Below are 24,347 nucleotides of genomic sequence, written 5' to 3'. Positions count from 1 at the left end.
GTAATAGTTAAAATTCCTATCTAAGGTGAAATATTTGATAAGGATCAAAGAAAATTGTCACATGGTTTAAAGTAGATGTCAAAAAAACCCAATTTGACACTCAACCAATTGTTCCCTTTGAATAAATTTAACAAGCTTTCAATGTTTGAGGTCTTTCTTTGTTAGTAGATATTCTTCCCACTTTAGCTCATCTCGGTGACTCTTTTAATGACCTTGTTAACTTTGAAGCTAATGACACTCACCTAGAGAGATCTTTAGTACAACTAGATGGACAAGTTTTCATTGTGTCCGTTAAGTAACTCTAGATACAAGGCAATGCTTCCCTCACCATAAAATAGAAAAATAATGACATCCTTCTCGAAATCCTTGCAAGAGTGTAGCTTAATGTGAACATGAAATGTTCCAAAACAAATATGTATATATGACTTTTTTCAAAGTATTAATTTTTTTAATTTAATAAATTTGATATTATATTATATATAGACCTAGTATTATATATTTAAAGGAATTCAATTAATGATCTTTTGAATCTAACCTTACCCATTCTCAATTGTACTAGTGAAGACAATTTTTATATTTATTATCTATACATCCATCTTTAAATCAAATTGTAAATTAATGTATCATAGTTTATCTATTAACAAACCAATAACAATAATTATTAATATAATATCAAATAAAAATTCTTATCATGCCACATTAACGACCAAATGTCATTTTGTTCTCATTATTTCTTTCGATTGCATTCGCGCTTGCATTGGACTGTAATTTGGGTTTTGGTAAGGGAGGGAAGGCGAATGGTTTTTGAGTCGAACGGATTGTGGACTGGAATGGAAAGTGAAAAGGTGTTTCATAGCTTATATAGCGTGTCATGGATACAATGTTTCATAGTTTATTTACTGTGTCATGGATACGATTTCTTTATTTCATGCAATGGAAAAATCTACAAGAATGGCTGAAAGGAATCTGAACAAATGTCCCTCAGCTGCAGATGATATCGAAGAAAAATTTGGTCCCATCAAAGAAGAGGAGGTTCCTCCAAATTACAAGCACTCCGGATTTGACAAATGGCTTTTTTTTGGAATGTGCAGCTTTATTGGCTCTTATAGCAGGATTGCTTTCGAGCCTCGTAGTCGGGTCTCTGAAGAAACGTTCCATTTGGGGGTTAGAGTCATGGAAGTGGTTTTTGATGGCTCTGCTTGTTTTCTCCGGGAGACTCGTTTCTGGCTGGATAATTCGTGTGGGGGTTTTCGTAATCGAGAGAAATTTCATTTTGAGAAAGAGGGTCCTCTACTTTGTCTATGGAGTGAGGAGTAGTGCGAAGAATTGCCTCTGGTTCGGCTTAGTTTTGCTCGCTTGGCATCTCATATTTGATAAAAAGGTAGTAACCGTTCCACACTCTCGTTTTTCATAATTGTTCTTCTCAATGAAAATGCATTTTCATAATTGTTATTGTTTGTTGGGGATAGGGCTTTTCTTCTTAGTCATCTGCAAAATTCCTCTTTATATTTGTGATCTCTTTTACATTCTAATATTTTGGTGAATTTTTGCTATCAGTTGGAGCGAGCTACCGAGAACAAAAACCTGTTGGATTACATAGGGACATTTCTACTTTGTCTTCTGTGCGCCTCATTTCTATGGCTATTCAAGACACTATTGGTGAAGATTTTGGCTTTGAATTTTCATGTGAAAACATATTTTGATAGAATTCAGGAGTCCATATTCCATCAATATGTGCTTGAAACTATATCTCCGCCCCCAATGATGGAAATCCATCAATCCTCTGCTCTAGCAGATACAAATAATACGAACAATGCAGGACACGTGGAAATTCAAATAGATCCTCCTGATAACAAGAATAATGATAGGGCAGGGCTCAAAGAGGAAGGGAGCACCAATGGGATAACTATTAAACAACTGAAGAAGCTGAATCAGAGGAATGTCTCTGCTTGGAAAATGAAGAGATGGATCCGAAATATCAGGCATTCGGGAATCGCTAACACAATTGACAGGTCTTTGAATTACCATAAACATGATCCGAAGATCGATAGTGAACGTCAAGCAGCAATTAAGGCAAAGAGGATATTTGAAAATGTTGCTAAGCGTGGAACAGAGTATGCATCCACTGACTTGTTCTTTGAAGTAATACCTTTACCTCACATAGGCTTTGTCCTACAATGAGGTGCCGTACTAAGCTTTGTTTTTGTTATTCAAGAATTAGAAAGCTAACATTTAATAGTCCATAGATAATGCCAATTCTAGTTTCTGGTGGATTGTTCCAATAAAAATTTGTAGCAGGCAATACTATTGGCAGTTTATTTATGTCTTAACAGAACGCCATTGCCATTTAAACTGGCATCCTCACACAATAAGATCCACAAGCACTCTTGATCACTACTATGGACTGGAAATTGGTATCCCAGTTCCTAACCATACTGCAGTCTGACCATGTACCCATTCATGTGTTTGGTAATTAAACCATGAACTAATACCAAAACGGCTCTGCTAAGCATCATGTGCAGCAGTTTGTATTGTATGATCACTTTGGTGCTAATGCCATTGTTCTCAAACACCTGACTTTTACAAAAGCACCAAGGAAAAAGCATGAACCCACTAGCATAAATAGGACCAGAGAATATCAGGAAAATCCATGGCTCATGGTTCATTTACTTCTGGGAAAATGAATATGTTTCAGAATTAGTTTTTCTTACTTAAATTAGAGTCCCATCTTTTGCAGTTATATTGAGGAAGATGACCTGCTGAAGTTAATGAGGAAAACAGAGGTGAGCAGAGTCTTTCCCCAATTTACAGGAGCCTCAAATACAGGAAGGATCACTGAATCGTCTCTTGCAAACTGGGTGGTATGCTATTTCAAATCAGTTCCATACTGCTTTTAAGTATCACTCCCAACATATAGCAAGATGTGGTTTTGTTCAGAACGTTGTGCTTATTTCATGTTCTTTTGACCTAATTCTACTGTTTTATTCCGACGAAAGCAGCACAAAATAAGTTAAACTAGGCAATACTGATTATCTAGTTCTATTAGCTCTTTCTTGGGACATACTGACTAATGTATCTTTTTTGTGGCAGATGAATGTTTTTGAAGAAAGGAAATTACTTTCCCGGTCTCTTAATGACTCCAAAACTGCAGTTAAACAGCTACACAGACTCATCAATGCAGTTGTGGTTATAATCATAGTAATGTTCTCTTTGGTACTTCTGGGCATTGCCAGCACCCATGCTATTGTTATAATATTAACTTCCCTTCTGCCTGTGGCTTTCATGTTCGGAAATACCTGCAAAACAATCTTTGAAGCCGTTGTGTTTGTATTTATCATGCATCCATTTGACGTGGGTGATCGGTGTATTGTTGATGGAGTTCAGGTAAAAGTCATCCTTCTTACCTTTCACAAATGACTGAAATGAGTGAAGATTCACCTATGAACAAAAAAAGAAAAAGTAGAAAATGTTACAGATTGGTTTTTGAATACAACCGTACAACTAATTGATATTTGAATGGTACAGATGGTAGTGGAAGAAATGAACATCTTCACTACAGTGTTTCTGTTGAGTCATAACGAGAATGTATACTACCCCAACTCAATATTATCCACGAAACCAATCATTAACTATCATAGGAGTCGAGATATGGGAGAGAGTTTTGACTTCTTCGTGGATGCTACTACTACTGTGGAAAAAATTGCTGCGCTTAAGGAGAGAATAAGCAGGTCCTTTTATTTGTGATTTTTTTTAGCAATGGTATAATATGAGGCACAGTTACACATAAATCTGCAAACACCCTTACATACGAAATACTTGATTGGGTTAATCACATAAAGTTTCTAGAAATTTATTCTTAAATCTCAGCAACAAGAGAATCATAAACAAACTCATCTAGGTCCATTGGTCCACTTTGGCCTAAAGGCCAGTAAGTTTAGGTTAGTTAATCTTATTTATGAAATAGGTATTTCCTTGATTTGTATGAATATTTAGGCACTGTGTTTGTTTATGCAGCTATATTTGTTTATCTTATCTATGTCTTGTGTTTTTTGTGTTGCAGCTTTACTGAAGGCAGCAATATATCCTCATTGAAGTCCTTGAGCCATAAGTCAGTAGTAATGACTGCGTACACATACAATCTTTTACAAAATAAAGAAATCATGTTCATCCTTTAATAAATATAATGCCAACAGTAAAGGCATGGAGAAGTTCATGAAAGTCATGCAAGTGCAAATTAGTTTTCTTGTCAACTTGTTATTACCACTTTGCATCTAATTTTTAGATTGGACTACAGTAGGGAGATAATTAAGTACTTGAAAAAAATAGGAGGTCCATTTGACATTATTGCAGGTCATATTGATCCAAATATGGATCAAGTATTGAACCAGTTTTTGATACATCAAAATAGAACTATAACTCATTCTTCTGCAGTTTTGGCTACAACCTACCCATCTATACATTTAAAGGGAAGAGCATTCTTTTATCCACATGACAGAATCAATATACAACTTCAATGTCCTTCCATTTATGATCTCAAGCTGAAAGAACCTCTCTTTTTAAGAACTATAATTAATGTACGACAGATACCGACAACTTTTTGAAGAAAAACTGACTCGCTTTGAAGAGTTATAGCTCATCTAATTAAATTTTCAAACTTTTAAATTTCCAATATTTTAAGAACTACAATTTAATATGAAAGTCAAATTTAAATATGTTTTTGTAGCTTCTTTCAACACTACACTTATTCGACGACAATGAGAGCATTTAAAAAAAACCAATTTGGCATGTTTGCACTCTCAGTATGTTATGCTTTTAACCTCATTGTTGGAAAAATAAAATAAAATGAACAAACTTGTCATAACAATCTCTATAAGTTCTAGAAGAGGTTTCACAGTTAGGCTCCACCACAACAACGCAAATCTGATTACTTCACATCCATGGTAAATATAGTTTTTTCCTTGCTTTGATATTGGATTTCAGAAACATTTTCTCCTCCTTATTTGTATGGCTCATTTATTTTTATTTGCCATGGATTTAGGGCGGCTTTGTTAGTATACAATATTTCAACAAAAGAGAAGAGTAAGAATATTTACACAAATATCCAGTACAATTGTCATATGTATTGAAATAACTAAAATTTTATTGAAGAGCAAATGAAAGAGTCTTAATCACCTTGAGGAGACCACGGCCTAAGGAGCTATGGAACATAACATTTAACACATTTTCAAGTTTTTTCCTTATGCAAGTTTTCTATTGCGATTCTTTGATATCACCTCTCCATAAAAGTAGGATAACAATAACAACACTAGTAGTCCACTCATTTGGATTATTTCTTTATGTGGCACCATTAAAAATTCTCTTGATGTGTGGAGCAAGAATTTAGCAAGTGGTCCTTCATTGTCCTGAGTAAGTTGTCTTTAGCAGCCTTGCATCCCTCATTAGACCAAGGGTAGGTTAGGAAAGTATTTGAACTTGTCTTCATAGGATGAGATCTCCTACACATTGTCAAAGTCTTGTGCATTAAAGTGATCAGTATATTTCTGCAATATACTCACTTCTATAATCGTTTTCCTTGAGGGTGTTGCTCAAGTGCAGCCACAAAAAGCTTTCAGTTTTCTTGCTTCACAAGGAATATAACTTTTGTCTGATTTTTTCTATTAATGTGTTTGGTTTCCCCTCATTAAAGTTCATTTGCATGGATTCCAAACTTAACAAAGAGATGTAATGTTCAGGTTTCATTTTTGGTAAGCCGACCCCCAATATTGAACTCCAACAACTTCTAAATATAACTTCAAGAATAAATCACATAGTAAACCATACTTTCGCCCATTGTAGTTTTGCAGTGACAATGGAGTTATATGCTTCATATGTGGGTTTAAATGTGATAATATGCCAATTTTGTGACAGCATAGAATTAGAATAGGTTTCTAGGTTTAGTATGTATGTTCCTTGAAAAATAAATATGTGGCTTTTAAGAGCCTTTTTTTCTTATTTTGTTATTGATTATTTATAATTAATATATTACTAGGCTCATAGTCTATTTGTTTAAAAATAAATTACTTTCTCTAAAGTAGCATAAGGAGCTTTGCTATGTAGATTTCTTTTCTTGTAGATCTTGAAGCTTTTAATGGAAAGGTAACAAGAATCCATCCTAATTGTTGCCCCCTTTATATTATTTCAAGCCAATACTTATGTAGGTCTTCTTTATCTACTTTTATTATTCAAACCCATGATTCTCTCATTGGGATTGTGATACCTCTATTCCCCTTACTTGTTTCAATACATTTATTCCTCATTGATACTTCATTGTATCCTTCAAAATTTAGAACATTAAATATATCATGCTCATGTTCTTTCATAGGAAAAATAATGTGTTCTTTCTTTGTGAAGGGCGCTGACCTTAGTTTTTGCTTTTATAGGTAGCCTCTACAATTCCTACTTGTGATGCAATGTTGGTAGATGTAAAAGAATGTGATTTATATCATTTTATGGCTGTAGTATGATGTTAAGGAATGTAAAAGTATTTTAGATCTTAGGTTTGGTGTTCCCATTTGGTCTGCAAAAAAATTTGTGTTTTTTTGAGTATCAACCTATATGCAAAGATAGTGTATCAATTTATATAAATGTTTTGCATTCCTACACATTCAATGAATTTGGTGATATGACTCTATTTATTGCTTTTTCAATGTTAGTGATGTTATGTTGAGCATTTGTAAGTGTCCTGGAGGTTTGCATCATTTTTGGAGTATTAATTTTAATGTGCATTAACAATTCTAGTTTTGTGAGTTGAATTGAGTTGTTTAAATTTGTGTGGTAAAATCCTAGGTAGCTCCTAAAATTGGCAACCACATGCAAACTTCAAATTCTTGTATATATATTTTCCTTCATTTTTTTATTTGGATAAAAACCAATGATTATCTTAATTAATTCAAACCCCTTGATCATGATAGTGACCTCATAAATGCATCGCTATGGACTAATTCTGACATGAAATATAAATCCACATAGAGGAACCAAACATAATCTACCAAAAATAAATTCAAAATGTCTCAAAACATTATCTAAAGACACTTATCAATCTTTCATACCATGTACAATTTGGCTATGGAGGTAGCTACCCAAGATATAGAGGTATGATCAAAAGAGTTATAACAAGAGATAACCAATATGAGAAGAATAAATTGTATTCTCATCAAGAATGCATTTGGATGGAACCAATAGAATTAAGGTCACATGAGACGCCTTGGTCAAATAGGCCAAGGTGAGATATAGGAAAGTATAAGATTATGTAAACATCTTAGTATTATGCCTTTATACATAAAGTGATAACTTATTACCCACCTAATGTAGAAAAGTGCTAATATGATAAGTCCACCAAAGGTGAAAGTGACACTTAAGGTGGAAAAGTGAAAATGTAATAATACCACTAAAAGGGGAATATTCATATGTAGACCTAAGTAAGCTTAAGTACATGTGTATTTATGGCCTAGAAGAAGTACTAGGTAAAACACTTAAAACATACCAATGAAATGTGTTGCTTTCTCATCTAATCCTTAGTAAGATGAAGAATGCAAGGCTAATTAAATACATTTCAAATAATATAAGAAAACAAAAAAACAAACATAAGGAAACATGAATGATTGATAAAAATTTAAAAGCTAAGATATGTGATTTTAAAAGGAAAGAATTAATAAGTTTCAAAAATTACAACCCTAGAGTCTTTTTAAGGGAGCTACAAAATAATGAAACAAAGAGAAAATAATATCATTAATGCTCACTTGTTGGATTGTGTGAAGTTCCTCTTTTAATGCCCAAAGAGAAAAGTAGATACAACTTGTTTTATGGTAGAGACACATTATACATGTACGGAGGCAGTTGAACCTAGATTTCAATGGACAACTCTTATGGGTTATGAAGTAGATCCATTTGTTGTAACATAACATGTGTATGCCATACTTGCTTCTGAGAAGGATCCCAATTCAAAAAGATGGGGAACTTATCAAGAGAAATCTCAGAAGGTATGGGAGGAGTTGAGAAGAAGTTCAAGAATGATGAAGGTGCATAAAATAGTTGATAGCATTGTAGAGAAAGATGGAATTTCTAAAGAGAAGATGGAAGAACATAGAAACAAAGTGAATCTATGCAATCTAAAGCAAAGGTTTCTACCCCTATGATGGTACAAGGTGAAGCTATTATTGAGCCTGAGCCTTTAGACATACTAGACTCACTTACTCTAGTGGCCTCATCTACAAATATTTCTCCTACATTGTAGAGAGTAACAAGAAGATTATCAAAGAGAACACCACCTACAAAGGTTGTAAAGGGTGAGGTCTCGAAGGTATATTTAATTGGTGAACAAATTGTGAGGCCTACAAGAACACCTAGACCTAAGGCTATGTTGGCAATTTGGCTAAGGATAGTTGATAGGGTTGTCCTTAATGGAAACATAACACAAATTTTGACGTAACTAAGTCAAAAGACAAGTTTAGCTATAGGATACTTAGAAAGTTGTCTAAGTATAATAGTGGTAAAAAAGAAACAGTCATACAATTTTTTTTAGTGAGCTTCACATAAGGCATATGAAATTAGACAATCTTAGAAGAAGGTAGTATGGACATCATAGATGATGTGTGTAAGGCTGCTAAAGTTTAAGATAAGTTTTGAATAAGTTTGTGAATCTCATATTGGTTTTGACAAGGTGCTAACAAAACACTTAGTCATTATTCAATAGAATTACACTACAAGCCAAGTGATCAGAGCAAGCCAAGAAATCAGTGTGAACTAAGTGATCAAGGCATACCGAGTATTAGTTTCCAAACAATACATGCTGAGTAATATACATAGTCAGTGCTGAGAAGATAGTGTCGAGTCACTCATAAGATGAGTAAATAGAGTATGCTAAGTCATTTAGAAGATGAATTACAACATTGAAGATATAGTGAATGTTGAGCATTAGTGACTTCAATTGCCGAGTGAACAGTTTTGGACATAATTGTTTGTAATGACACAAACTTCTATGTAAACCATTTTTGGGTTGACTTAACGATTGTTTTATAAATTCTTATGTAGTTCATGCAACCAATAAAATTGAGGGATGTTCTAAGAGGAAAAATGGATCAACCTAAGCCATTGATTCTAACCTAACCCTAGCCAAAGTTTGTGTTTACTTAAGGAGACAAATCATAAATAGTTAGTATTGCATGAAAGAAGAGAAGGAGATACAAGAGACAAATGCTAAGTATAGAGAGCATTCATGATGGCTATGGAGGTTGTGACAATGTTATGAATTGCAGAATCAATTAGAGAGAATAGAGAAAATTAGAGAGAGGACAGAGGAGACATATTTAATTAGAAGGATCAAGTACACACCAAGAAAGAGAAGATCTGACATCTAGCAATAGAGTGCTAACCAAAGGATTATGGTGCTAAATAATTCTAACAAGCAATGTAGAGAAAATCTCCTAACAAAGTAGTCTTAACAAGCTTGTGTAAAATTCTTAATCGAGTACCTATTTTATTGCAAGTTTAAGTCCTCTAACAAGGCACACTTTTAGTAAGGTGTTTAAATCCTTTAACAAGGTGAGACTTAATAGTCTTTGTAAGCCTTTAACAGGGTAGACCTTTCATAGGGTAGATCATAGTTTATGGTCAAACTTCTTGTAACTTTAATTGGCTACACTTTATAGTTGTAGCTATGAAGATTTGTGGGTGTCATCCTTGCCCCAGTTTTACCTTCTTATTGGAGGGTTTTTGGGTAACAAATTTATTGTGTCATGTGTTATTTGTTTCATGCTATGGATGAACATGTATAGTTAGCTATTTCAACTTACATGCTAAATTATGAGATGTATGTATGGTGAACGTTTTATAGTTAAAGTTTTGAAGTACTAATTCATCCCCTCGCTAGAGTTTTCTTTCCCATTGTTATTTCCAACAATTGGTATCAGAGCCTTGTTCTTTGAAAAGGAAAGCTTTATAACTTTGAGAAAAGATGTTGAAGATGGAAGTATATAAGTTGGGAAAGACTATTGAGAACTAGAAGATTGAAATCCATCTTGCCCTACACCAACTCATGGAAGCAAGAGATGAACTACAACATTCATTGAGAAGAAGGAAAGAGCTATCTATTGAGAAGAATGAAACTCATTATCAAGAAAAAGACACTACTAAATTTTTTGTAAATTGAAACTCAAGTGAGTTTGATGTAGCTATTGTAGATCCGATGGAAAAGAATGGCTCCCTAACTGAAGAGGTCAAAAATCTTAAGATAGAACAAGAAGTCCAATTTGTATTTCTACATGAGGTAACCATGTAGAAGAAGAAATCCGAGGAGGAAAAAGTCATTATTGAAGATGACAAAAGTACACTAACCAATAGATTGTATGAGAAGACATCAACTGTGTAAAAGATTCCTAACATGCAATTGGATACAATGAATCAATTGATGATTTCCAATCATGAATTGAATGGAAAAGATATTGAGATCACAAACCCTGAAGTTACAGCATAAACAACCGAGGAATGAATTGAGAAATGAAAAGGAATTTGCTAAAAGTTTCAACAAACCTAGTGAAGCCATCAAATATTTTGAGAAACTGATGAGATTTCATAGATCTAATAATGATACTGTTGGATTGGGATACACCAAAAATGAGGAAGGAGAATCATCTAAAAGTGGTGAACAATGAAACAACAAAGGTAAGAACTATGAACCCACTTATCACAATTGTGGAAAGTTAGGTCATACAATAAATGTTTGTAGGAGCAATAATGCAAATTAGAACCCTAAGTAGAAATTCAAGGGTTATTTTCATAAGTTTAATAAGCAAGGACATTAGACACATGAATGAAGAACCAAGACCTTAAGCACACAAATATTTGAAGGATATTGTCATAATTGTCAGAAGTATGGACATAAAACATATGAATGTAGATCTAATGCCAAGTGGGCATCTAACAAGTAGACAAAGGTACAACAAAATGAAATATCCTACAATTAGGTTTACAATACAAGGTAAACTTGTCACTATTGTCAATAATATGGACATGTTCCTAAGAAATGCATTAGAACACATTTCTAAGGCAACTACAATAGATGGTTGAGTGAGACTACATGCTTTAGTTGTTTTAAGACTGGTCATATCAGTAGAAACTGTCCAACTAGATCACAAACACCAAGTAATGGAAACAATAAAGGCAATGAAAAGGTCAATGTTGAGAAGGTCAAAGTGCAAATGAACAAGACATGGAAGAAGGAAGATTTCAGCACATCAATTTTAGATGAGGTCACTTCATCCAATGGATTAGGTGATCTCATCACCTCCAACTAGGCAATCAAAAGTATGTGTGGGACTGATATTTCAATAATATATTTTAAATCAATTCTAAGAATCTAAGTTCTGAAAAGATTATATATGCATGAATTAAGATGCAATGTATTGGTTAGAACCTAGAAGAAATCTATAGCTTTGTTAGTTTTCATGTTGTTGCCAAGCATGAAATGTTTCACAGTTACTACTAAGCGTAAATGTAATTTCAGTTGTTGTCGAGTAATGAAGGTATGGTAGTATTGGCCGAGTTTTCTATGTAAACTGAGAAAAGTGGAAATAATGCATATACCGAGTGAGTTGGAAACCCTATGTTGACTGAGATTACAGCTGTGTAAGTATTAAGAATTTATTATAGAATTTTAAGGGTTATATAATTTTTTCTCAACTCATTTGCATTCACCAGTGATCAAAGAGAGCATGAAGGTGAATTGCAATACGAGATTCTTGCGTTTGTGAATTGAATTCAACTAAAACTTGACATATTCATAACATTGGAAAAGTATTTTACTAGTGTCGAGTTTTGTTGTTTAAATATTCGTGAACTCTAAGTATCAAATATGGCAACTAGCTCTTCTGCAAGTGTTAGGAAGTAAGGAAGGAAAGGAAGTGTTTAATGTGAAATCAATTAGTAATGATGTAAGACAACCACCTTTTCGAGAAATACATAAAATTGCTTATAAAGGAGACCTGTCTAGTGGATTGTTGATGATACCACCAAAGGTTCTTATGATTTAGGATGTCAGGTGTTGTTATACATGCAAAGTTGGAAGTATAGGAGACATGGAGATAAGGGATTTGTACAGTCAACTTTGTGTAGATGAAGTCTTAAGGGAAGAGAATAAAATTGTAGAAAAGAAAGGGTTGACCTATTGCCTAGATTTCCCTAATGTATTCAAAATTGAATGGACAAAGATTGTGCTCGGTAGATACATGATGACTTTGTATGGTTGGAAAATGGACCAATTAAGATCACTAAAAGGATCATCAACTGAGTGACATGGTATCCTACCCTAGATAGACCCAAGAGTATGTGAAATGATTCAAAGGAGATAATTTAGAAGAACATAGGTGTAATATGGAACAAGAGGGGAATTTCTATAGTTTTTATCTTAGACCCCTTAATTGACTTTTTTGTGAGAGTGATAGCTCACAAGTTCTTTCAATCTAGCAAACCAAATAGTGCATCTTGCATGGATGTAGGTTTGGGATACAAAATAGTGAAGAGAGACCACACCTATGACCTTTTTGAGTTGGAGCTTCAAAAACTATTTGAAAACTTGGAGGCAATAAGGAAAGCAAAGAGTGTATCTTGCAAATTTGGTTCTTTACTAGTTTGTATATTCTTTTATGTGTAGAACACATTTCCTACATTTGGAAAAGTTTCTTGGAATACAATAGGTCTATTACAGTACATATTGTAGAATTCATAGAGTAACTTGGAGATAACTTTGAGTTAGTGATGACTAGTTATTTTGAGGATTTTAAAAAATCCATGAAACAGAGACTAAGGATTCCTATGTCACTAGTGGAGAAACATTATAATGATGTTTGCTTCTTAGTGGATGTAGATTATACATATGTGCAAGCAACTATTCCTAGGGTTAGATGACTTAATCCCTTGCCATATGTGATCAATGGTGATGAGGCATCTGCAACTATCAAAGCTCTACTGGCAAAAGAAATAGATAAACATGCCACATCATTTGGAAACTCTGAGGAAGGCAAGTCCATAATTACAATTGACTTGAAGATAAATTCTATGTTAAGGAAGAAGAATAAACTTGTGAAGAAGCTGGCGAAGGGGGAGAAGAAGATGAAGATGAAGAAGAGGATGAATAAGTCCAAGCACCTTTGGCACTCACTCAAGGACAAGGAGAAGATGATGAAGTAAATGAAGAAAGTGTCAAGGGAGAAGAAGTTGATGAAACACCCAAACCTACTAAGAAGAAGAAGAGAAAGGATAAGGAATCTGAAGTGGAGAAACCTAAGAAGAAGCTTGTGAAAATTACACGATAGAAGCCATCAATACCTACTACTAGGCCTAACACACGGGCAACCACCAAGAAAGTTAAGGTTGTTAAGAAACCTAAAGGAAAGAGGACTATTGCCTTAGCAGAGCTTAGTCAACTAGCCAAGAAGACATATGTGAGGAGAAAATACACTCTAGTGGCTGAGTAGATGAGGAAAAGACATAATCTAATGACATGAGTCAATTCAAGGTGGTAAGCCATAGTCCCTCCTCTAACTTAGATAATTTGTGTGACAATATTAATCTGGTTTTGTACACATAGATTTTGATAAGTTAGGAAAGTTTGAACAAAATAATGCTAAAGAAGCCATATATGTGATGATGGCTACATTCAAATCAACTCCTATTGAGATTGCCAACTCCCTACCTAAGAGTCCATATGGCCGACTTGAGCAGAAATGACAATATTGTTTACAAATTGAGAGACAGATGAGGGAATCCACTCTAGCCCAAGTAATGCTAAAATTGGATAAGAGGAAGATTACCAAAGCTATGGAAAAGCACAAGTCAAAATTTTCCCAAAAATATAGAGCTTTCCATATATTGAACAATCACAAATCTAGAAAAAAATCTATGGGTCATCCACTCTTACAATAAAAGACAAAGGTGAGCAAGAAATGAAAGATCTTAAGAAATATGAAAAAGCTACAATAGAAACAACACAAGAAGAATAAATAAAGGATGGTAGTATGGGAGGAACTGAGGAAGCAACAACAACAAAAGAAGCCACAACTAAAGAAGATCAACAAGAGGAACAAAATGTACAAGATGTACAAGTGCCAAATGAAAATCCTCCACATGTAGACCAAGTGAGTCAACATGACTAAATACAAATCAACGATGTTCCTAATAATTTTTCTCAGAACATCAATCTTTGGATTGATGATTACTTGAAGAAGATATTGAAGGATTCCACCATGGAAAAAAAATTATGCTCAAACTATATTGGTGAGAACTGATGAAATTGAAATGGTAGAAGTGGAAGCAACAGGGGAGAAACAAATTGATGCATTTAGTGTGTCCCCTACAACTATAGAGACAAAAGATCAAAGTGTAAGAACTAAACAACTAAGTGTTATTATTGAAACACTAGTAGCATTGTCTCTAGTGCACTCATTTCAACTAAGCAAGCCTTAGTTACAGTTGAGAAAGATGGAGCATAAGTCAAATTAGGTCAAGAATCCAATCCTATACTTACTCCACAAATTCAAGGAGAAGCTCAATAGGAAGTGAGACAAGTTGAAAAATTTGAAGAAGTGAAGGTGACTACTGCTCTAGAGGAACAAATTTTCATCTAGACTCTGGTTACCTTACTAGTTTTTGTGACTCCTACCAGTACTCAAGTTCTTCAAAGCCTGAGACCCAACAAAAATTTCTCATCTTTTATACTATTTTAATGCTCGAGAATTTAAAATGCGAAAAAATAAAAAATAAAATGATAAAATAGACCTTCTTCTTTTGTGCAGCTTTTCGCGCCATCAAATCTCTGGCAATCTACGGTGGGCGCATTCCCACATTCTCCAAATGTACGACCTTTATGTAATGCGGGGAAGCCCCTTTATGGCATGTGGATCAGTGGGTCCATGTTCTTTCTATGGGCTGCAAAGGGAGGAAGTCTCAGTCTAGTTGGTGATTCTATTGGTGCCTACTTACCCGCATTTTGAGTTCTGTCAGATTTCTTGACAATGCAGGGAAGCACATTTTGGCCACGTGGTAGGTGGGTCCACCTTCTTTAGGTTTCCAAAAATAGGGTGGAAGGGTAGTGACGCAGGTTTAGAAGTGTGTGTTATGAGCACCATCAAATCTCTCAAGATCAGCGGATGGCGCATGCCCACAAGATGAAGTTGCAAGGAAGTTAAACAATGCAGGCATGCCCCTTTGTGACACATGGCTGGTGTGACATCATGGGCCCACCCTTCTCAAGGAGGTATTGACAGCTCGTCCTCAATGGAAATTGTTAGGAAAGTTAGAGTACAAAAAAAGTATCTCATTGGCCCTTCCAGCTGACCAAATATGCAGTTCTGTAGAGTTTTGATCACCGTAGATTCAAATGAAATCAGTGGTTGGTGCATGTTTGCAATATAAAGATGCAGGGATGTTAAGGAATGCAGACATGCACCTTGCTACCATGTGTCCTTTTGGGGTCAATTTTATTTAAGGTGGCGCCAATTGTATGCCAGGGTAATGCTGAGTCAGGCTAGGTTAGATGCTGAGTGTTTTCGTGAGCCCAGGTTTTCATGGACAAGCACAGTGAATGGAGAGTCTTTCTCGATCATTGATCTTGTGCAGATTGACGATCAGTGCTTGCTCGCAATATAGAAGTACGAGGGAGTTAAAAATTATGGGGAAGCACCTAAATTCCATGTGTCCTCGCAGGCCTGAGGAGATACGTTGTGGCTAGGTAGTGTGGTCAAGGCTGGAAATTGGTAGTTGCATCATAGTTAGGATTTGAGGAGGTGGAGCAGTTAGTAAAGAAGGTATTGGTCAATCGCATGGAGAATTGTAGAGTGGGAAAATAAAATGAAGTTATTGGCCCACATGGCCTAAGTTGGGTGCAATATTCAGTCGACCTACTGATCATGTTGATTCACGAGCTAGAAACAGGGGAATTTGAGTTTTATTGCACGATTTGATCCTTGTGATCAATGCCAACCACCCTCAAATGAGCGCTGAACTCAATGAACGCGAGAAAACCCCACCATCTCTGATCCGATCCATATACCTGGTCAGAACTATTTAATGGCATCGTTTCTATCTTCTTAGGGCCCTATTCCAACAAGATCAGATATCATTACGTTTGGATCTGTACTCAGATTAAATTTTCTTCAGATCTCTATGATTATTCTCTGAAGGGCTTAATGGTAGTGGTTGTGGAGTAAATTCAGTAAGAGGACATCTTAGTTATGCTTGAACTATAAAGGCAATTTTTGTAAAATATTGTAAAGGTTGACCCTTCTCTAACTTCTCTGATATTGCTTTGCAATTTCATGGTAAATTCCCTTTACCTCTGAGCTGTATGACATTCTGCCTCATCTCCTTTAGCCATTGATGTAAAGTACAAAAACTATTTTCCTCTCATTGGTGTATTGTGGATATCTACAATCTTGCATGACTATATTTCTTTTGGCCTGTGAATGATATATAAGTGAATCTTCTCTTTCCTTGTGTCATTCATTCAGGTTTTCTAATCTGAATGTGATTGTTAGATTAAAACAAGCCTGAATGTGTATATATTTTGGTGTCATGATGGTTCAATAGTGCATGTATGGGTAGAGATCAGTTTGAACGCTCTATTTTGGTGCATCACCCTCTTAGGTTAGAGTAGGTAGATTTGTTTTCATGCATTCCTTCTCCCCTTTCCTCTCCAAGAATATTTAGGTGCACCCTAATAGTAAAGGAAGCTGGCCTTCTCTAGTGACTCAACCTCATAGTTTAAGTCCCATAGCTTGGAGGTTGTTTCCATGTTTCAAAAGGTTGTCCTTAGGTAAAAACTTTGGACAAGGGTGCAAACCTTTGTGACAACAAACGTCAAGGAGCTCAGAAGAAATATCTTATGGAGATGTAAGCCTAGATGAGCTGATTGAACTACCCAAGTTTGATCTTAACAAAATCACCATTGAGCATATGAGCATTCTACTGGAAGCTCTATAGAGGAAAAAACAACAAGAGTTGCTAAGAAGGGAGCATATTTCTCGATGCTTTCAATCTTCTAGATACAAATGAAGACAAACCAATTATTAAACAACTGGTACACATTGTTGATAAGATCAATGATGAAGACCTAGATGCAAATACTAAACTATTAGAATGGTCTAAAAGAAAATTTGATACTAAGGTACTTGAAAAGATATCTAGTCCCCTTGCACTATTTTAGGTTGATTTAGCAACCAAGATGGAGAGTGCGAAGGAGGTGTTGGAGAACATTTTTTCTCTTTACACCAAGTTAAGTGATGTGAATCTTTTTACACATGAGATTCAAAGGCATGTTGACTAGCTGGAAGGAGATCTAAAGACTACAAGTGATACATTAAAACTATCTCTTGGTCAAATTCAGTCACATTTTCAGAGACTACTATCCACTCAAGGTAGTCTTGCTGAGTTGAAAGCACAAGATACTAACATTCCAACTACTTTGAGCAGCATTCAATCTATGTTGACCCCACACATGGAAGTCTTGTACAAGGAACTAAACTATGCTAAAACATTGATGAAGAAAGATTCTCATCTTTCCACTCATGATGGCCTAGTTAACCTTGTTACTGAGCTAGATATCCAATATCAATATCTAGAGGTAGCGTGCAAAAATTGGGATGCAACATTGAAAATAATAATGGAGATCCATAAATCATTTTTGGATAAACATACTATCAGTGTACCATCCATGAAAATAAGTGTCAAAAAGGAGACAACGAATATAAGGGGGATACAATACAAAAAGGGATATAGTGAAGTGAAGGTGAGCAATGCAAAAATAGGGTACAACTAATATACTCAATAGGAGTATCAGATTCAAATACAAAAAAGAAAAATTTACTCAGGGTAAGCAATGGAGTAATTGAGGAATGAGGTATGATAGTTTGACATCCATTTTGCAAAATTTTGAAGTTTTGAAATTTTGTATAACAACTAAGTCATAGATATATATTGTCTGATTTGTGCTCATAATAAGGATTGTATATGCATGAAAACATGCTTTTGCCACTCTATCAAAGTGGGGCATTGTTAATCTCAGATTGGTTTTGATAAGGCAGTGAAAAAAAACTTAGTCATTATTCAATAGAATTATAGTGCAAGCTGAGTGATCAGAGCAAGTCAAGCAATCAGTGTGAGCCGAGTGATCAAGGCATATTGAGCATCAATTGCTATACAATACATGTTAAGTAATATACATAGTTAGTGCTGACCACCAGTATGTACCAAGTAGATAGTTAATACTGAGTCACTCATAAGTTGAGTAAACAGAGTATGTCGAGTCATTCAAAAGATGAGTTACAACATTGAAGATACAATTAATGTCCAGCATCAGAAACTTTAATTGCTGAGTGAACAATTTTGAGCATAGTTGTTTGTACTAGCGCAAACTTCTATGTAAACCATTTTTGGGCCAACTTAATGATTGTTTTGTGATTCTAGAAGATTTATACAGATGTATATTATGAATCCCTATGTAGTGCATGCAACTGGTCAAATTGAGGGATGTTCTAAGTGAAAAAATGGATCAACCTAAGCTATTGATTCTAACCTAACCATAGCCAACTTGTGTTTACTTAAGGAAACAAACCCTAAACATTTTGTATTGCATGAAGGAAGAGAAGGAGACACAAGAGAGATGAATGCTAAGTACAAAGAGAACTCATGATGGCTATGGAGGTTGTGACTATTGTAGAATCAATTAGAGAGATAAGAGAAAAGAAAAGAGAGGATAGAGGAGATGTATCTAATCAGAAGGATTAAGTACACACCAGTAAAGAGAAGATTTGACATCTAGCAATAGAGTGCTAACCAAAGTATCATGGTGCTGAATTATTCTAACAAGTGATGTAGAGAAAATATCTTAATAGAGTGGTCTTAACAGGCTTGTGTAATCTCTTAACTGAGTGCTTGTTTTATTGCAAGTTTAATTCATCTAACAAGGCACACTTTTAGCAAGGTGTTTAAATCCTTTAATAGGGTGAGATCTAACTATCTGTGTAGAAGACCTTTCACAGGGTAGATCATAATTTATGGTTAAACTTCTATTAACCTTAATTGGCTATACTTTAGAGTTGCAACAGTGAAGATTTGTGGGTGTCATCCCCACCCTAGTTTTACCTTCTCATTGGAGGGTTTCTAGGTAACAAATTTATTGTGTAGTTAGCTATTTCATTTTACATGCTAAATTATAAGATGGATGTGTGGAAAATATTTTATGATTAAAGTTTTGAAGTACCGACTCATGCCCCCCCTCAAAGCTTACTTTCCCATTGTTATTTCCAACAAAGTTTTGGAAGTTTTCCAATAATAGGTATAACATCACAAAATAGAGTACTAGAATACTAAGTTTTTGGTTAAGGAATTATTTTGACTTGTCAAAATAATTGCTTGGCAATTTTGGGCTGACATGCTAAAAGTTAACTCTCACATAGAAGAACTTAATATGAGATTTTGGTAGCATGTGAAGAAGGATAAGGATGATAGTTTAAAGTTTCTAGTATAAAAGAATATCTTTTTGTTTAGTCAACTCACAAGTTGTATTGTAATGATATGATTTCTATAAGTACACTTTGTATGTACTATATAGATACAAATTTGATGAGCAAAGAAGGGAAGATATTTCTATGAAGTTTTGTATATGTGGGACTACAAGGACATATTATACATTCAAGATATAAACATAGTTAAGGTTTTGTATCTATTCATATAACTTGTAAAGTTGTATATACAAATTTGGGAAGTGGGATTGACTTGCATTTTGTATTGTAATTACAAATCCTAATAGTGTTGAGGCGTCTAACAAGGCCTAGTCCTATCATAAGGACATGTACACTATATAAATCTAATAGACTCATAATAGGGTCAATATCTTTCACAAGATACTTTTGATTAGTTGATCATTTTGTGGGTACTATCCCCACCGAGGATTTTTACTTGGCTATAGGGTTTCCCTAGATAACAAAATATGGTGTTATGAGTTTTTTTATGTTGCACATGGTTTCAATTTTTAGTTTACTGATGTACATGCAAGCTTATAATTTGTAAATCATATCCATAGTTGGGCAGAAAATTGTTAAAAATACATAACTAATTTACACCCCACCCCCACCTTTTAGTTATATTAGTATACTTTAATTTGTAACAATTGGTATAAGAGCATAGTTACTTATAAGAAGTTTAGTAACTTGAGGGAGATCACTTTAAATTTAATACATTTGTTGAAGAATCTTGAAGAAACACTTGAGGAATTAGATTTGGTTAATGATGAAAGAAACATGTTAAAAATCAAGCTTAAGGATGCACAAGACTTTATTCAAAAGATGAAAGATCAGATTGAGAGTATAATATCAAAAAAAAAAGACTCACCAAAAAAAAAAAGGATTATAAGTCAGAATTAATAATGTCAGAGGTGAATTACTTGTTTTGTAGAAAAATGAATAATAATGGTCTTGGCTAATCTTTAGTGGTAAACTGAAAAATTGTTTAATCTGAAAGCGAAATTTGCACATGTATTGGTTACTGACTGTATTGATTGTTGAGTAGTGAAATGTCCCTTTTCTAATTTTATATGATATTTCAAGCCTCTAATCAGATCTTTAAGATCAAACAACCAATATTTCAAAGATCCACCAATTTCTCAATAAACCCCAAATCGAGTATGCCGAAAATAGTGCCAAAAACTTCACAGCTTCACATATTATTAATAAATCTGAAAATGGACATCTTTTATAGAAATTTCAGTAGCATAACAGCCTACAAAATGACATTTCCAGATTTGTAGCTCCCAAACGGAGGACCAAAACAATGCTCATCGAGCTCCCGAAAACAACACAAAATAGCTGGAAACACCACAAAAGCACTGATAATCTATCATAGAAGTATAATCTAATAAAGTACATATATTCAGCTCTATTTTAACATCTAAAAGAATGAAATACAACAACAACCCAAACTGATATGAAATACTCAACTGAAAACACCAAACTCTTACAAAAAAACACCCGAAAATAATTAAGTTCTGGAATGAGCCCAAAATGCCTCCAAACCCCTTAAAAGAGGGCATAACCCTAACTCACGTCCAAGAAGGGTTAATAAAACATATTTTAATAATAATTTTCATTTATTAGTCCATTAGCTTCCAAAGATTATCCCCTTTTTTCGAAACTTCACCTTTTTGGGCCTGCCTGCCTTAGCAAAGATTATTATTTTTAATTATTTGAAAAGGGGACATGACAAGTAGTCACTTTCAAGTTTCAACTTGTGTCCTATATTAGGTGTGTTATTAATAATGTCGTAACATCGTTACGTCAGTGCTACAATTACCAAGTCGACTATCATCACTTTTGGTACGTTAATAGTAAATACAATAGTTTTATTGACCGTTGATTAGTTAAAGATCAACAATAGTAGATGCATCTCAGGGCCACTCACTTGAAAAGACTTGGAGTTGCATGTAATTTTATGGAATGGAGACACATGGAAAAGTTTACATGGAAATCATTAATCATGTCAGGCACCATTGACTATCCGACATTAATGTCAGCACATTTTGGCATTTCACATACTTGAAAATTAATAGGAATATGAAAAGATAAGATATGGAAGATCGTGAGCGCCAAAGAATTAGATGCAACTGCAGTCTGCCAATAAATAGGCTCTTCAATTCCTCTTTCAATATCATTTCTTATATTCTAATTTCTTTAATTTGAATTTGGTTTGTAGTTGCACTTTGCAGAGTTTTCAGTTTCTTGAATCGTAGTCATGGATACGTCAATTCGCCTGAAATGCATTGATATGGCTCTGCAAAAGCCCTTTCTGGGAAAAATGCTTCATGATGTCCTTGCCATGGTTTGCAAGGTAGATGGCTGAAGTCCTTTTATCCGACATGCTATATGCATGGTACTCGGCCATGAATTCTTGAGAAATGATAAGAGGTACCCTGTGTCCACGGATATTACCTCTCGCTTCTTTGTGTCTCTTCTCGACCTTGGAGGTAGGCAAATAGACATGTTGATGCTTCTGCGTAACATTTTTTAAGGAAACATTTTTGGAAGATGATTTTAAAATTATTATATTGGCCAAGCAGGTACTGGGGCCAGGTATTGGCATCCCTTTTGCAGATGTAGCAGACAAGTCCTGGGAGGAAGGCATAGGGTGCATTATACATAAGCATCCTTTCTTGCTCGGCATGAACAAATGGCAACTGACTCACCGTCGAAAGTGGGCGCAGATTAGAAGGGACTTTCTACAAAAATGGTTGTTGTTGGACGATGATCTTAGCGAGGCGAACTTCACATGGCTAGACGAGTTCAGTGACATCATCTTCTCCAATAGATTCCTCGCAGACGGAACTGAAGACCTTTTTGATGAAAGGCTTCAATCCTTCGGCCCCTTAGCCCACTCATGCTTCTAGCCTCCCTAGTTCCTTGGTTCCCTGTTCAATGTTCCCTATTCCCTTGGCCCTTTGGGGCAAAAAAACATTTTGATAAGGGCAAAAGTTTGCCAAATTTTTTTTTCAAGATTTCTATATTTTCCTTTGGATTGGGCCCTGCCCTTTTTTGTAAATTACGAAATAGTAAAATCAGGCTGATTAGTGATTTAATTAGCTATTTTGAATATGTATGCTATGAATCAGTATTATGTACATTGTACAGTCTAAAATATTATCAATGAAAACAATAGGTTTTAGCTTCTCGAATCTCAAATCGTTGTTCTTCTTAGTCTACGACTTTGTAAGTTTGTTTCAAATTTATGTGTCAAATTTTTATAATTTGTGTCAAATTTTTAAAACATACCTATCTTGTCACCTATTCCTAACTTTTTTTCCATTATGAAATCTTTTAAATGATGAAGAATAGTTTATAAACAATTATCAAAATTTTTGATATATGTTAAATTTTAATAATTTATGGATATTATAACTATATTATATTTTAATTTTGAAACTAAATAATAAATATGAATAAAAATAGAGCATTTGCAATTATATTTTTAAATTGTAATTATAACCATATCATATACATATAATATAATTAATTATACTATACTGTAATATAATATAATATAATTATAATTTATAACCATATAATATTTATATAATATAATAATAATAATAACAATGAGTATGACCATTTTCGATAATCATGGATTCTGTGACATGTGTCCCGATTTCGAATGAATCTGGGCAAATGGGAAAAGATTCCCCAAATCGGCCCGAAATTCATCTTGGGCCGTCGATCTATCGGATTGAGTCTACTATCTAAGATGGTCATTATATATTTTATTAAATTTATTATTATTATTATATTATATTTACATGGTTATATTTATATTTTATTATATGGTTAAGATTATATCATATGACTATAATTATATTATATTATATTATAGTAAATGTTCTATTATATAATAAATAACTATAACATATAATATTTATATAATATAATAATAATAATAATGACTCGAGTCATCGACAACCTGGGAGGAATTTTAGGCCGATTTGGGTAATCTTTTCCCATCTGCCCAGATTCATCCGGAATCGTGACATGTGTCACGATTCCAGATGAATCTGGGCAGATGGGAAAAGATTCCCCAAATTAGCCCAAAATTCCTCCCAAGCCGTGGATGACTCGATGATTCTTATTATTATTATTATTTATATAATATTATGTGATTATTAATATTTATATAATATAAATATTATTATTATTATTAATAGTTATATAATATAAATATTATATTATTATATAAATAATAATAATAATAATAATTTCGTTGATGACTTGAGTCATTAATATTATTATTATTACATTATATAAATATTATATGGTATATTATTATTATTATAATTATAATTATAATAATAAATATTATAATAATAATAATAATAATAATAAATGTTATTATTATAATTATAATAATAAATATAATAATAATAATAATAATAATAATAATAATAATAAATATTATTATTATATTATATAAATAATAATAATAATAATAATAATAAGTTAGAACCATCGAGTCATCGACGGCGCGAGAGGAATTTCAGGCCGATTTGGGGAATCATTTCCCATCTGCCTAGATTCATCTAGAATCGTGACACGTGTCATGATTTCAGATGAATCTGGGCAGATGGGAAAAGATTCCCCAAATCGGCCTGAAATTCCTCCTAGGCTGTCGATAACTCGAGTCAATAATTATTATATAAATAATAATAATAATAATAATTTTGTCGATGGCTCAAGTCATTATTATTATTATTATATTATATAATAATAATAATATTATAATAT

At 33.9% G+C, this 24,347-nt stretch overlaps 1 protein-coding gene across 1 annotated transcript; it reads left to right on the top strand.

The window, feature by feature from the left end:
• Window positions 1-710: 710 nt before the first annotated feature.
• Window positions 711-15,023, top strand: LOC149528059 (mechanosensitive ion channel protein 6-like). The gene is made up of 8 exons (XM_089807988.1): window positions 711-837; window positions 1,092-1,381; window positions 1,558-2,114; window positions 2,738-2,861; window positions 3,091-3,384; window positions 3,526-3,728; window positions 4,061-4,112; window positions 14,826-15,023. Exons 1-8 carry the CDS (start codon window positions 711-713, stop codon window positions 15,021-15,023), a joined length of 1,845 nt encoding a protein of 614 aa, XP_089664114.1.
• The last annotated feature ends 9,324 nt before the right edge of the window (window positions 15,024-24,347 follow it).

This window comes from Cupressus sempervirens, chromosome 11 (assembly GCF_028749045.1).
Source record: "Cupressus sempervirens isolate cs-2001-9-10 chromosome 11, ASM2874904v1, whole genome shotgun sequence".
Taxonomy (NCBI): domain Eukaryota; kingdom Viridiplantae; phylum Streptophyta; class Pinopsida; order Cupressales; family Cupressaceae; genus Cupressus; species Cupressus sempervirens.
The sequence above is the reverse complement of the archived record's forward strand: the minus strand, read 5'-3'. Positions and strand labels throughout refer to the sequence as shown.

Coding starts and splice junctions, on each gene's coding strand:
- LOC149528059 (XM_089807988.1), top strand. CDS start 711: ATGTCATTTTGTTCTCATTATTTCTTTCGATTGCATTCGCGCTTGCAT. Junction 3,385..3,525: donor GTATTGTTGATGGAGTTCAG/GTAAAAGTCATC, acceptor TGAATGGTACAG/ATGGTAGTGGAAGAAATGAA. Junction 4,113..14,825: donor AGTCCTTGAGCCATAAGTCA/GTAGTAATGACT, acceptor TCTTTTGTGCAG/CTTTTCGCGCCATCAAATCT.